Source organism: Oncorhynchus kisutch, linkage group LG7 (assembly GCF_002021735.2).
Source record: "Oncorhynchus kisutch isolate 150728-3 linkage group LG7, Okis_V2, whole genome shotgun sequence".
Classification (NCBI taxonomy): domain Eukaryota; kingdom Metazoa; phylum Chordata; class Actinopteri; order Salmoniformes; family Salmonidae; genus Oncorhynchus; species Oncorhynchus kisutch.
The window spans coordinates 31272-45000 of record NC_034180.2 but is presented as its reverse complement, the minus strand read 5'-3'; the positions used below and the strand labels follow the sequence as shown (position 1 = coordinate 45000).

The window sequence follows — 13729 nt, the reverse complement described above, 5'->3', positions numbered from 1 at the left end:
AAAAGTTGCCAACAAGTGCTCAGCATATGTGGAAACTAATTCAAGACTGTTGTAAAAGCATTCCAGGTGATGCTGGTTGAGAGAATGCCAAGAGTTTGCAAAGCTGTCATCAAGCCAAATGGTGGCTACTTTGAAGAATCTGAAATATAAAATATATTTTGATTTGCTTAACACTTTTTTGGTTTCTACGTGATTCCATGTGTTTTTTTGTAGCTTTGATATCATCACTATTATTCTACAATGTAGAAAATAGTAAACATAAAGAAAAACTGCAGTGAGTAGGTGTGTCAACTATTGACTGTTACTGTAGGTTTGGGAGGGTCAAGTATTGGTATGGAACTCTTCTGAGGAATACAATCATTACACAGACATGGGAGTGTCAGGTCTAGGCATGAAACTCTGAGGAATACAATCATTACACAAACATGTCTTTCTGAGGAATTCTGCCTACGTGCATTGTTCCCACCTCTGGGGAGTAGAAGTGTTTTGATCACATCCTGTAGGTCTGGTGATCTGATTGGAAGTTAACTATTGGTCAACAACTCATAGTTTGAATACCGTCAGAACAAATGGTTTTAAAAGGTTCTCATGTCTCTTTTTGATGCTGAGGTTTTCCATCTCTAAATGATCATTCATTTAAAAGTTTGCTTTTGCGTTGTATAATGGAATTAATTCATTTTACAATGTTATTAAATGCCTTTGATTTAACTTTCAGACCAATGTTTTGTATGTATGTATGTATGTATGTATGTATGTATGTATGTATGTATGTATGTATGTATGTATGTATGTATGTATGTATGTATGTATGTATGTATGTATGTATGTATGTATGTATGTATGTATATATACATATATACATATATACATACATATATATGGAAAAGGAGAAATTCCTTATTTGCATAAGTATTCAGACCCTTTGCTATGAGACTCGAAATTGAGCTTGGGTACATCCTGTTTCCATTGATAATCCTTGAGATTTCTACAACTTGACTGGAGTCCACCTGTGGTAAATTCAATTGATTGAACATGATTTGGAAAGACACACCTGTCTATATAAAGGTCCCACAGTTGACAGTGCATGTCAGAGCAAAAACCAAGCCATGAGGTCGAAGGAATTGTCCGTAGAGCTCTGAGACAGGATTGTGTCAAGGCACAGATCTGGGGAAGGGTACCAAAAAATATCTGTCGCATAGAAGGTCCCCAAGAACACAGTGGCCTCATCATTCTTAAATGGAAGAAGTTTGGAACCACCTAGACTCTTCCTCGAGCAGGCCGCAAAGCCAAACTGAGCAATCGGGGGAGAAGGGCCTTGGTCAGGGAGGTTTAACCTACAGTGTTAAAAATATAAATACATGTCATTCCCTAACACTGAGTAAGTGTAACAGCATCAGCACTAACAAAGTGGTCATTTATGGCAGAATTTGAAACACTCATGGTGTTAGGGACCCAACACTTTTGCTGTGTACTGGGCCGAACTGAGCCAGCCTGTACTGAGATGGCCTGGTTACATTGTTGGAACCAGTTTGGTTCGGGTCAGGATGATAAAGGTGACTTAATTCAAGCAGGGAATGAGAGTATAACTTCATCATTTTTATACATTTATTTTTTTATTAATACATGAGGTAGACAGGGCTTCAACCAAAATGAGATGTGGCAAATATCACAAGAAGACTAGAGATAAAAATGATGAGCTTTTAATTGTAAATGAGAGTCACACCTATTGTTCTCTCATATTATTCTGACACTTGTTTACTGTTCATCAACATTTCAGTGTCACATCATTTAGCAGGAGAACTCATTTTCACCAGGAGTCCCTGTAGTCCATAGTTATATGGCACCAGAAATGAATCCGTCAAAAATACCCTGTATTTCTTAACATCCATTAACACGTACAAAGGTAATAATAACATCAACAAGTGTTCTTAGTCTGTGAGAGACACCATGTGGCGGTGTGTGTTGGTTTAACAGTTAACACTTCTGATACAGCGATAACATTCTGACTGAACCCACAGTGCAATTTCCCTTTATCTGATTGAATTAAGACATTAGTTTATTGAAGCCTCAAAAATGATCATGCTCAATAAAACATTTTATAGATTGAAGCATATTTACTAGCGCATGCCTCCAGAATCATTGGGTCATGTTCATCAGGGCACTCAATGGAAAACATTTTAAAAAGCTGCACAAAGTACAACAAAAATAAACCTAACTGGAAAAGTCCAGGTAGGTCCTCAGTTTTCTTCCAATTAGTGCCTAATGAACTGGACCCTGGTCTAGGACTTTGGCTTATCTAAATGGCCACGCTGTTCTCCACCAAAGCAGGGTCCATGTAGGTGTATGGCACTGGTAGTCCAGAGTTCCTGGCCTTGACGGTCTCGCTGAAGACCTTCAGATCCGTCTGGAATTTCTGAATCATCCTGCAGGGTGGTATCTCGTTGAAGTGCTCCTCTGGGTACTGGCCAAGGGTCACCTGCATATGGAGAATAATTGAAGTTAGCAAAATATTGCTAGTTACTAAATCATTAACATTAAAAAGCACATGTTGTCATGATGTTGCCCTCTTTGGGTACAGCGAGCACCTCTCCCTCTGCACCAGCCCTTTTCTATACACCATCCCCCTACCCCCCTGTCTTCTACACCCAGGCTGCTGTGGTCAGAGAGAGGTCGTAAATTCTCGTCATGGCCACAGTATAGTGAGAGAGTAAAGTTTTCATAGAAGAGAACAAAGGAATTTCTTCCTCCTCACAGAACTTGAGGTCCGAACAACATTTATGTCCTGGAGATGGTATAAAAGATCGGCGAAGAATCCAGCTACGAACGGGTCCTTTTGGTACAATTTTGTGAAACTCATGGGAGACAATACCATAAAGGGCTATTACCATAAAGCTGTTTATATAATAACCTCAGATATGAGGTTTACATCTAATTGTTGTATAAGATGAATGAGTGAGGATGATACTGTTTGTAAAATTATGTAATGTGATTTTGGACTGTTTAATGAAGGAAACTCCACTTTCCTTTTGAATTTAACTAAATCAGAGGACCGCCCATGAGCACAGTTAGGACCTGGCGTCATGAGACAGCCTTTTTCTGCTCTCCCGAATAAAAGCCCCACCTTGAGAATTTCTCAACAGACCATGTTTCTCTCAATTACGAGAGGACAAAGGTTGCAGACCAGCTTACCTCGATAACGAGAGGGCCAAGGTTTGAGACCAGACTGCTGAATCTTTTAACCATCCCAAGTGGTTAAACTCTTAGACTATCGATACCGACAGAATAAGAACAAGTCTTTGATATTAATTACTAGTCTGCAGCTAGGAATTCGGTATCATTGAACGCGAAGACCGCCGACCGCCGAAACATCTATCCATAACAACATGAATGAATGTCACTCTGAACTATCCATTCTAACCATGACAGAGAGGGCAGACAGACTCTCCAACAGAAATAAACTTTTCAACAGAGACCCCGATGACACACTGAGCGTAAATATATATATTGATTGCAATTGTTCCTGAATGAGTGAGCGTTCATGTGCAAAGGATTAGCATTTCAATTGATATAATTATCAACTGTGTGTTGTCTTATCTCAGTCGACCCCCACTTTCCTTTTGTACACCAAGCTGCGATGCCGGTTTATCCCACTAGGGAAACTCCGTTATCATATCCTTGTAACTATCTACTGTTTGTTTATGCATTTCTGTGAATTACTTAGTTAGTAAATAAATTATTTAATTCAAATGAGGTATGGATGACTCATAGTGAAGACTGGGTTTGTGCAGATAACCAACAATTTACGATGTTTGGAATGAGACTAATGTGAGGTAAAGTAAATAGTTCATTAATTAAGAAGACTAATTGATCAGATATTAAAATATCTGAAAAGTTGTATGAGGAAAATTATAACTTTGTAATCTGAATATTTTCCTTGGTGCCCCGACTTCCTAGTTAATTACAGTTACATGATTAATCAGTTAAATCGCGTAATAATAATTACAGAGAGTTATTTGATAAATAAGTCTTCAGTCAAATGATGCCATAGATACGACAACGTAAATAGGATATTTTGTAGCTAAATATAGTATTTTGGGCCTAGATGATATTGATAATAGTTCATGAAAGATGGCAGACTCACAAAGTCAGTGGATTGCTTGCTAAGGAGCCACATAGTGGACATGCCCTGTGCTGTTGTGCCGACATCTGGGAAGGTCTTCAGCATGGTGCTCTCAGTAGACTGCCCCTTAGTGGTGGGAGGTGGCTGTTTCAGGGAGATGGGGGTGTTGGGCATCCAGCCACCATAGTCATACTGTAACAAGAAGAAGAATGACTTATTATTACTGACATCCAATATGCTGCTATTCTAAAATGATGATATGATAGTGGCAAGGAGTTACAGCAAAACCTTGCAACATTTTTACAAATACGTATCTTCCTAAATGGTAGAGGAGGCAGAAAACGTCAGTAGTGCTTAGATTTAGATTTATAACACACCTGAAAAGAAGTATGGGCTACGCTACACCCACCTGTCCAGAGTTGACAGCAGAATGCTGGCCTGAGCAGGTGAAGATCACCACGGTGACGAACTTGACGACCTCTGGCACAGTAGAGAAAGACTGAGGGATTCCTGGACAGAAAGATAAGAACGGAGAGAGGTGTGTGATGAATGGAGTTATGCCAGTGGATCTGGGTGGACTGTTACTATAGGACAGTCACGTCCATGGAAGTTGTGAGTTATGTCGGGGAAGTTATGGACCAGAAACCAAAAAACATATTGGCAAAAACAAGACATTTCACCATACGTCATTACAACACCCCCCCCTATTACCCTGTACATCGTCACCTGTGCATTCTTGGGCCAGGAAGCCATGGTCAAAGATATCCTTGATCCAGTTCTGTACTTCCTGGTCTTCCCGGACCTCTGAGTCACTCTTGTAATAGAAACTAATCACTTCCTCTACAAACCTATACGGAAGGCGACAACGGAAGAACGAAGGAAGAAGATATCATATCTATGTAGAGCTATGCTTTCACTGTAGATTCTGCCAGCTGATGATACTGTACTACCACCATGTAGGTTTGCTCTGTCGTAGCCTACCTGTGGATGATGTCCCACAGCTTGAGTCCATCATCCCTGTAGTAGTTGTTGGGGACTGACTCCAGACCTCGTGCAGTGATGTCTTCCGGCATACAGAGGGAGCTGTAGGTCAATGAGGCCACAGATCTCCTCAGGATCTCATTCATCGCCTCTCCGCCCGAAGCAGCAAACTGCAAGTCACTTAAAGTTACTTGATTACATAATTCTGTAACATTATAATGTACTTTAACTAAGCTGCAATATTACACTGGTTCTATGAGAGATAGTGAACCTACCAGCAAGTATGTTGACCAGGAGGGCCAAATGACAATACTTGGGGGTACTGTAGGTTCACTACAAGACATACAACCGCATGTATGCTGACTCTGACACAACTTCCATGGATGTGTGATTCCTAATATGGACACCACACACTTCTATGGAAACAGTCCACTCAGTAGCCTACCTGAGTGAAAACTCCTTCATCAGCTATTAGAAATGCCCGGGCCAAGAGGTTGATCTGGAGGGAGTAGCGGGTATGTGGAATCAGAAGCTAAAGCAGTAAACCAGGGTGGAGAAAAGGATGGATGGTCAACAATCTCAAGGGAGAAACAAACTGGCATTAGTAAGGACTGTCTGGAGGACCACATTAGAAAGAAATGTATTATACTTTCATGTGTCATTATCCTCTGTCATGGTCCAAACACACCAAGACAGTCGGGAAGAGGGCACAACAATGCCTATTCCCCCACAGGAGACCGAAGAGATTTGCCATGGGTCCTCAGATCATCAAAAAGTTCTACAGCTGCACCATTGAGAGCATCCTGACCAGTTGCATCACCGCCTGGTATGGCAACTACTCGGCATCCGACTGTAAGGCGCTACAGAGGGTAGTGTATATGGGCCAGTGCATCACTGGGGCTAAGCTTCCTGCCATCCAGGACCTCTATACTAGGCAGTGTCAGAGGAAGGCCCCAAAATTTGTCAAAGACTCGAGTCACCCAAGTCATAGACTGCTCTCTCTGCTACCGCACGGCAAGCGGTACTGGAGCGCCAAGTCTAGGTCCAAAAGGCTCATTAACAGCTTCTACCCACAAGCCATAAGATTGCTGAACAATCAATTAAATGGCCACTATTTATATTGACCTCACCCCTCACTTTACCACTGCCTAAATGTACAAATGACCTCAATTACCTCGAGTAACCTGTATTCCCGCACATTGACTCGGTACCGGTACCACCTGTATATAGCCTCGTTATTGTTGTTTTATTGTGTTATTTTTTTGTACTTTAGTTGATTTAGTCAATATTTTCTAAACTCTATTTGCTTAAAACTGCATTGTTGATAAGTAAGCATTTCACAGTAGGGTCTACAGCTGTTATATTCGGTGCATGTGATCCTTGGAGCACTATACTTTTCAACTGGACATGCTATGCTATATTATGTTATGCTATATTATATTATGCTATGCTATATTATGTTATGTTATGCTATGCTATATTCTGTTATGCTATGATATATTATCTTGTTGTATGCTATATGATGTTATGCTATTCAATGCTATGTTATGCTAAACTATATTATATTATGTTATGCTATGCTATATTATGTTATGCTATGTTATGCTATGATATGTTATGCTATACTATGTTATGCTATATTATGCTATGCTATGCTATATTATGTTATGCAATGCTATGTTATGCTCAGTGGAGGCTGCTGAGGGGAGGACGGCTCATAGTAAAGGCTGGAATGGAGTGAATGGAAGCCATGTGTTTGATAACATTCCACTCCAGCCATTACCACCAGCCCGTCCTCCCCAAATAGGGTGCTACCAACCTCCTGGGTTTATGCTATGTTATGCTATGCTGTACTGTGTTATGTACCTTGTAGAGGGGGTGCACCATGGGCATGTTGCGCAACAATGCTACAGCGAACACCTCAGCCAGGAGGTGAGTGCGCAGCAGGTGGACGTTGAGCTGGTGCTCTTGAAAGTCAGCGCTCCTCACAAAGATCTTGGCCAGGAGCCAGTCATACTCAGAGTCAGTAGGAAGGAAGATTGGGTTGTCTTTTGCAGGCTTCTGCTTCAGCTGTGGAGAGAGAGAGTGTTAGGTACCTCATAGATGGCTACCAGCAACATAATCCCTGTTTAATGAAAAAATACAAATAATAACAATAGCGGATTCCTTTTTGGTGCTACATAGAACCCTTTTTTGAAGGTTCTATAAATAACCATGAACATAAGGTTATAAATGGAACATTTATGGTGCTATAAAGAACCCTTTCCTAAAGTTCTATAAATAACTATAAAAATGGTTCTACATAGCACCAAAAGGGTTCTGCTATCGTTACAACTCTTTTTGGTTTAGGGCTTGACATTCACTTTTTTAGCCACTTGTCTTTAGGACAAGTAGGAAACATTTTTACCAAAAGCTCAAGACACAAAAAAAAGGTCTGTAACACCATTTGTATGTTTTGTACATCATTGTATGATGCAAGGAACCACTTTACAAAATTAAATGCATTACTAGATTTTTTTAACCATAGAGAATCAGACAAACATGGAGGCTACACTCTGTCTATTGGCTTCTTCAATCAGTCTCAAAATACAACACTGCCCCTTTAAGGCTCTCCTGGAGGATGGTTGGACACCCTTGATAGTCTATAAAATGTTGCAACATTACAATTACAACCAAATAGCCTACTTGTTATGTCTTTATAATTAAGGGCTTCCCGTCATCCCTGGGATGATACAAAATATGTCTATGGTTCAAAAGAATGACAGATTCAAAATGCATACAACCACTGCACATGAAAAATGTAAAAATGCAATAGGCTAAAGCAACAGATCAGACCGTTTAGCTTAAAACTGTTGATACATTTGTTTAAAAAAATGTTTTATTCATATTATAAGCTCAACAATGCGCACATGGCTTTAGGATAATGTTAGTGGCATTGTTGAATTCAAATTTATAATAGCAAGCTAGGACTGATGGTTTGGTTAGCTAAACTAGCAAGTATTTTTGGTTACCCAGGCAACTAGTGTCGCTATCTAGTAAACTTGCTAGCTATTTCAGTGGATGTTGAACTCTTTTATCCCTGCAAAGGAACACATTTCTAGCAGTAAATGTGCTAAATTATAGCCATGGTATAAAAGGGATAATCAACTCGGGGCTGTAATGGTTGTCATCTTCCTCTTCTGAGGAGGAGTAAGAAATATCGGACCAATATGCAGCGTTGTAAGTGTTCATCATATTTATTCCACTGAACACAGAAAACAAGCAAATAAAGGACCATACCAGGCCTAAACATAGAAACACAACACCTAGACATACAACATAGAATACCCACCCACATCACACCCTGACCAAACAAAAAATAGAAACATACAAAGCAATCTACGGTCAGGGCGTGACAGGGGCTCTATGCGTACTCTGGAAAATAATGTAACTCTGTGGAAGGTTAGTTAGAAGGTTAGAGCCTTGAGCAAACCACAACCCAAAATAATTATGATCTGCCCCCCACACACACATTTGAATTACCACAAAAGAGGAAAGAACCCTTTTCTGAACTCCAAAGAATCATTGAAGGACTCAAAGGTTTCACATAAAACCATCACCCTTCCCAAAGCACCCTTGATGAACCATATGTTCTAAGTGTGTAATGCATTAATTCAAAGCATTTGAAGACAATATCAAACATATTTTCTTTGGGCGCTGTCAGATACAGTGGAGGCTGGTGGAGGGAAACATGGGGAGGACAGGCTAGTTGTAATGTTTGGAACGTAAAAAAGGGAGCGGTAGTAATGAGCCTGTACTCTCCATTTCTATCTCCACCAGCCTCCATGGGTAAGTGGGCTCTCTAAAGGAGATTGAAACTTGATGGGTTTACAGACTCTCTCACTTGTAATGGTCTCCGTGACTGTAGTCTTCACTTCAAAGTTAGTTAGGGCAACCTTACCTGGATGGCGATGGGAACCAGCTTGTCATCAGGGGTTCTGTAGAGCAGAACCAGAGGAGCCGCCATGTACTGTTTTTTCGTATGGATCACGTTTGCCTTTAATCCATCCAGGTTCTTGTAGTCAAGCAGGAATATGTTGCCGCTCTGTTTGGGATTGGATGACATGGGAGAATAAATCCACAAGTTACAATGCAACAGGTTAGGATTATGGTCCACTTTCTTGATATTTTGGAATGGGACAGATATTGTAGCTCTGTGTTTTACTAGGATTATCCCCAAAAACATCCAATAAAGTTATTTTTGCGATTACTTTCTTGGATTTTAGGGTTACCATCCCCCCCACAAAACATCAAAGAAAGGAATACAGGGATGTTTTTCATTTTTTCAGTGACCAGGTTTCATCCAACATTTTTGAAGTACATGTCAGATAGAAAATGTCACGACAGGCCTGAAGGAAACAGAATGTTTGTCTGTAAACCCTCAGCATGTCAACAAAACAAAATATGCTAGACAAGGTGGGATATTTTTGTGTCTGTAAAATGTTTTATGCGAGACATGGTGGTGGAATGGCACTTTTATGTGCAAAAATTGGATATAATAACCATCATATCTAAATAAACTTGGAGTCACATGACATGTTGTGTGGTCCTCTCACTACGACTCAGGAAAACATGCAGTTTATTAGATGAAATAAGTTATGATGAACTTCACAGGGTGGTGAAAGTGCACAGTGATGAACTTGATGCTCCTTTCCAATACATATCTAGGGTCATTTTCTGGTGACATGATGTCAGATGCTTGACTGCCATTGATAAATAAAAATTATATTTTTTGTCGATATAATAATGTCATCATGTAGTCATATACCTGCACTGTATCTGCCAACTGTTGGCTAGAGTGCACGAGCCAAGACCAGAGTGGGCACATTCGCTATATAACGGAAAAATTATTGTGACAAAGCCATCAGAGTTGAAAATGCGATGGAAATGCCATTTACATGTTTAAATGTTTTATGTTTTGGTACATGGGAATTTAATCACAAAGGTTAAATTTATGTTTGGGTACATGAGAACCACAAAGGTTATTTTTATGTTTGGGTACATGGGAACCATAAAGGTTATTTTTATGTTTGGGTACATGGGAATTTAACCACAAAGGTTATTTTTATGTGCACTACATCATCACACAGACTTATATCCGCAACAGGTCAATTTGATGGAAACATCTATCGTGGGGAAATGTGCATATTGTTTTTATGTGGAATTGAGAATATTTGCATGAAATCTATCGCCAATTGGATGGAAACCTAGCTATTGAGAAACATACTGGATGGACCTCCACAAATGTAATCTGTAGGTCCAAAAAGGAATCTGGTACATGGTTCTGATGGTCCAAGAAAGTGGACATCTAGACATCCAACAAAGGGATCTCTATTGACTTCCATTGATAATTGTGAATATCTAAGATATTCACCTTAGTCCAAGAGGACTGCCCCTAGTCCAGCGCCACCCTTGGTAGAAGTGAAGTGGTACTGCAAATAATTTAGCCAACTTTTAACAAAGAGTCCCATTTTGACATACTATACAGTACCTGCAATTCCTTTAGGAGGCTGGACGATCCACGAAGAGAGGGCTTGACCATGTCTCCTGTGACGGGGAATTTTGCCGGCAACTCCGAGCAGCGACGGATCAAAATGGGGTTGCAGCCGTTCAGATACTGGTACCCGAAAAACTCATCTTCCTTCCAGTGCTCCTGTGCGTAGTCTGGAAGGAGGAAATTCTGGGTCGTATTAATTAGTGCACACCATAGCAAAACCTTTTGCAACAGAAAATAAAATCAATAGTTTCTTATTGGACAGGTATTCCCTCCCTGTTTCAGTCTGTTTTCTTCCAGATTATGCCTAGTAAACCAGGGTCGTTTTCAGTACGTAGAATACCAGTCAAAAGTTTGAAGCTGGTTAAGAGAATGCCAAGAGTGTGCAAAGCTGTCATCAAGCCAAAGGGTTGCTACTTTGAAGAATCTCAAATATAAAATATTTGTTTAACACTTTTTTGGTTACTACATGATTCCATATGTGTTATTTCATAGTTTTAATGTCTTCACTATTATTCTAAAATATAGAAAATTGTGAAAATGAAGATAAAAAACTTGAATGGGTAGGTGTGTCCAATCTTTTGACTGGTAGTAGTAATCAAGTAGTATTACTGCCCCCTTTCTCTTTGTTTCAAAACGTTTACCACTTAATAAACAGGCCCCTGGAGTTAATATTGCAAAAGCACCTATGAAATGCACTCACCTGAGATGACAGTTCTATTGAGGCAGACATTGCTGATTTCATCAATGTTTTTCCAGCTCTTCTTGCTGTCAGAATACCCCATTAGTTTCAGCTCAGTGATCCTACAGAATGGGAGACAAGGAACTATGTCAAGCTGAGACAATAGAGTTTCGCAGAGCAAATGTACAACTCAACAATATAAATGAATGGAATACTTTAGAAGAGTATTAATGATCTTCTGCAGGAAGTACTATTTGAACTGTCCTTAGAGGATGAATTATGCCCGACGTACACAGCGCAATTAGCTACGCAAAAATGGCTGCCCTGCATAGTCGTAAAAATATGCAAGTGTATGCAACCCAAAATGTTAAACTCACCACGTACTGGACAAAGGAAAAAAGCTCAAATCCGCACTGAACTATTCTTAAGTTTGAATGTAATTATCAGCAGGAGAGGGCAGAGCAATCAGACCCATTTGGGCGACATACTTCATCAGCTTTTGGAGAAAAATTCACACATTCACACATTCACACATAGTTATAAATGATGAAACATTGTCGTATCTTTTTTCACAATCATAATTTACATTCATTATTCACATACATTATTCTACTATTTTTCACAACTTCTAGTGCCTAAAAATACATTAAAATGTAAAGAATATTTTAATGAATGAGGGTTTTTGGGGTTTTTCCCCTCTAGTGCATGCCTTTTGAACCCGGCACCCAACAACTTTTTGTTACTACAGACTTTCGAGTTGAGCAAGCCAATTCCTCATTCTGTAACTTACCACATAACCAAATAGGGAAGCCATTATGAGTAGCACATTGCATTCTCGTGTTGTGTACTCTAGTCGGGTATACATTTGGCTTAGGTGAGGAACTCACCCGGTGGCGGCGGTGAAGAGGAACTGGGTGGCCTTGGTGAACGAGAATTGGATCTCGCTGGGAAGATCCAGAGGGTTGTCTGCCTTCATGCTGCCGGGGAAACCCTCCTTGTAGGTATCCCAGCTGAGTAGGAGGAGGAGCAGGAGGAGCAGGAGAAAGAGGAGGAGCAGGAAATATATGGAGGTTGGTCAGATATAATGGACAGACTGGGCAGCTAGGACGAAAGACCACAGCACCTACCAGTACAGCTCAGTTCTCGTCTTCATCTCCAGTTCCCTGCTGTACCTGGCAAGATGATTAGTTTCATCACAGAGCCTTTTAGCTGAAAAAAAAAAAATCTAGTTAATCACATGCATGTATTACTGTATGTACGGTGGCCCTAAGAGGAAAAGTAGCTTTTAAAACTTAGTGACATCATACACACACAAAGAAAATGCCCCCCCCCACCCACAATGGCTGCAAGTATCCACTTTTTCCCCAAGCATTACTCATTCTAACATGTTTGCATGTGATGTTGTTTCATAACGTCACACCGTGCTGACCTGTGCCCTCTCTGAACAGGTGCACTTCCTTGTCCATAATCCAACAGTAGACAGGGAACTGGCATGTGCCTCTCTCTGGTGTCGTCACAACAACCTTGGATGGGAACCAGGCATCCAGGGGGAAGAGTGGGAGGGGCTGTTTGTCCAGCTCTATCAGCACCAGCTTGCCAAGTGAAAAGGGGCACACCACGTCGAATTCACGAGACCCCTGCAGAGAGAGCAGGGGAGAGAGAGAGAGATGGAGGAAGTGAGAGATAGATGGAGGGAATGAGAGAATGAGATGGAGGGAGGGAGGGAGTGAGTGAGTGAGAGAGAGAGAAAGGGAAGGGCAGAGAGAGAAGATGAGAGCGGAATCTGGACTGTGTGAGAAAGCAAGTAACAAAGGCAAATATAACTAATCCTGGACTACCATTATTATTACTTAAGGGCCCAACATACAGGCAACAAAGTCTTCATGTCATATACACTATATGTGTATGAACATATTGGGTGCGTTTGGGTGTGTTTTGAGTACAGTCTTTGAAAAATGCAAATGGTAAGTTTATTGAAGCTAGAATCATTTGTTGCTACATCCATTTTTTGGGACTTATAAATTATATATACTCATAGATTCTTGAATATAATTTATAATTGCTTAGTTCAACTGTCGTACCCAATCAGAACCCAATGATTGTAAGCAATGTAAATGTGAACAAACACTAAGCTATAGCCACAAAACATGGTTAAAAGTACACATTCTTCCATGAGTTTGAGAATGGTGACATTTCTACAAGCCCATCCCTTAGCTTTTTACCAAAACAGAGGCGGGGTGCCTCTTTGTTATTGTTTCAATTAAGGATTCTAGATTTAAAGAGAAATATATCTTAGTACTGATAGGAGCACTGACTTACTGTGTCTTGATAGAAGATTCCCTTCAAGCTAGTGAGCCACGTGCGCTTACTCTCTCCTTTTTCGCCAATCAGCTTGATGAAGATGTTGTTCATC

The 13729-nt window shown here is 40.4% G+C and overlaps 1 protein-coding gene across 1 annotated transcript in view; it reads right to left on the bottom strand.

Moving 5' to 3' along the window:
* The window catches only part of LOC109877599 (hydroperoxide isomerase ALOXE3-like), a 90772-nt gene extending 77571 nt beyond the window's left edge, over window positions 1-13201 (bottom strand). The window contains exons 1-7 of the mRNA XM_031828217.1: window positions 13184-13201; window positions 12746-12953; window positions 12444-12525; window positions 12204-12326; window positions 11338-11438; window positions 10632-10804; window positions 9042-9185 (exon numbers count right to left, since the gene is read on the bottom strand). Coding sequence (XP_031684077.1) covers window positions 9042-9185; window positions 10632-10804; window positions 11338-11438; window positions 12204-12326; window positions 12444-12525; window positions 12746-12953; window positions 13184-13201 — 849 coding nt within the window. The remainder of the gene's footprint in view (window positions 1-9041; window positions 9186-10631; window positions 10805-11337; window positions 11439-12203; window positions 12327-12443; window positions 12526-12745; window positions 12954-13183) is intronic.
* Between the last annotated feature and the right edge of the window lie 528 nt (window positions 13202-13729).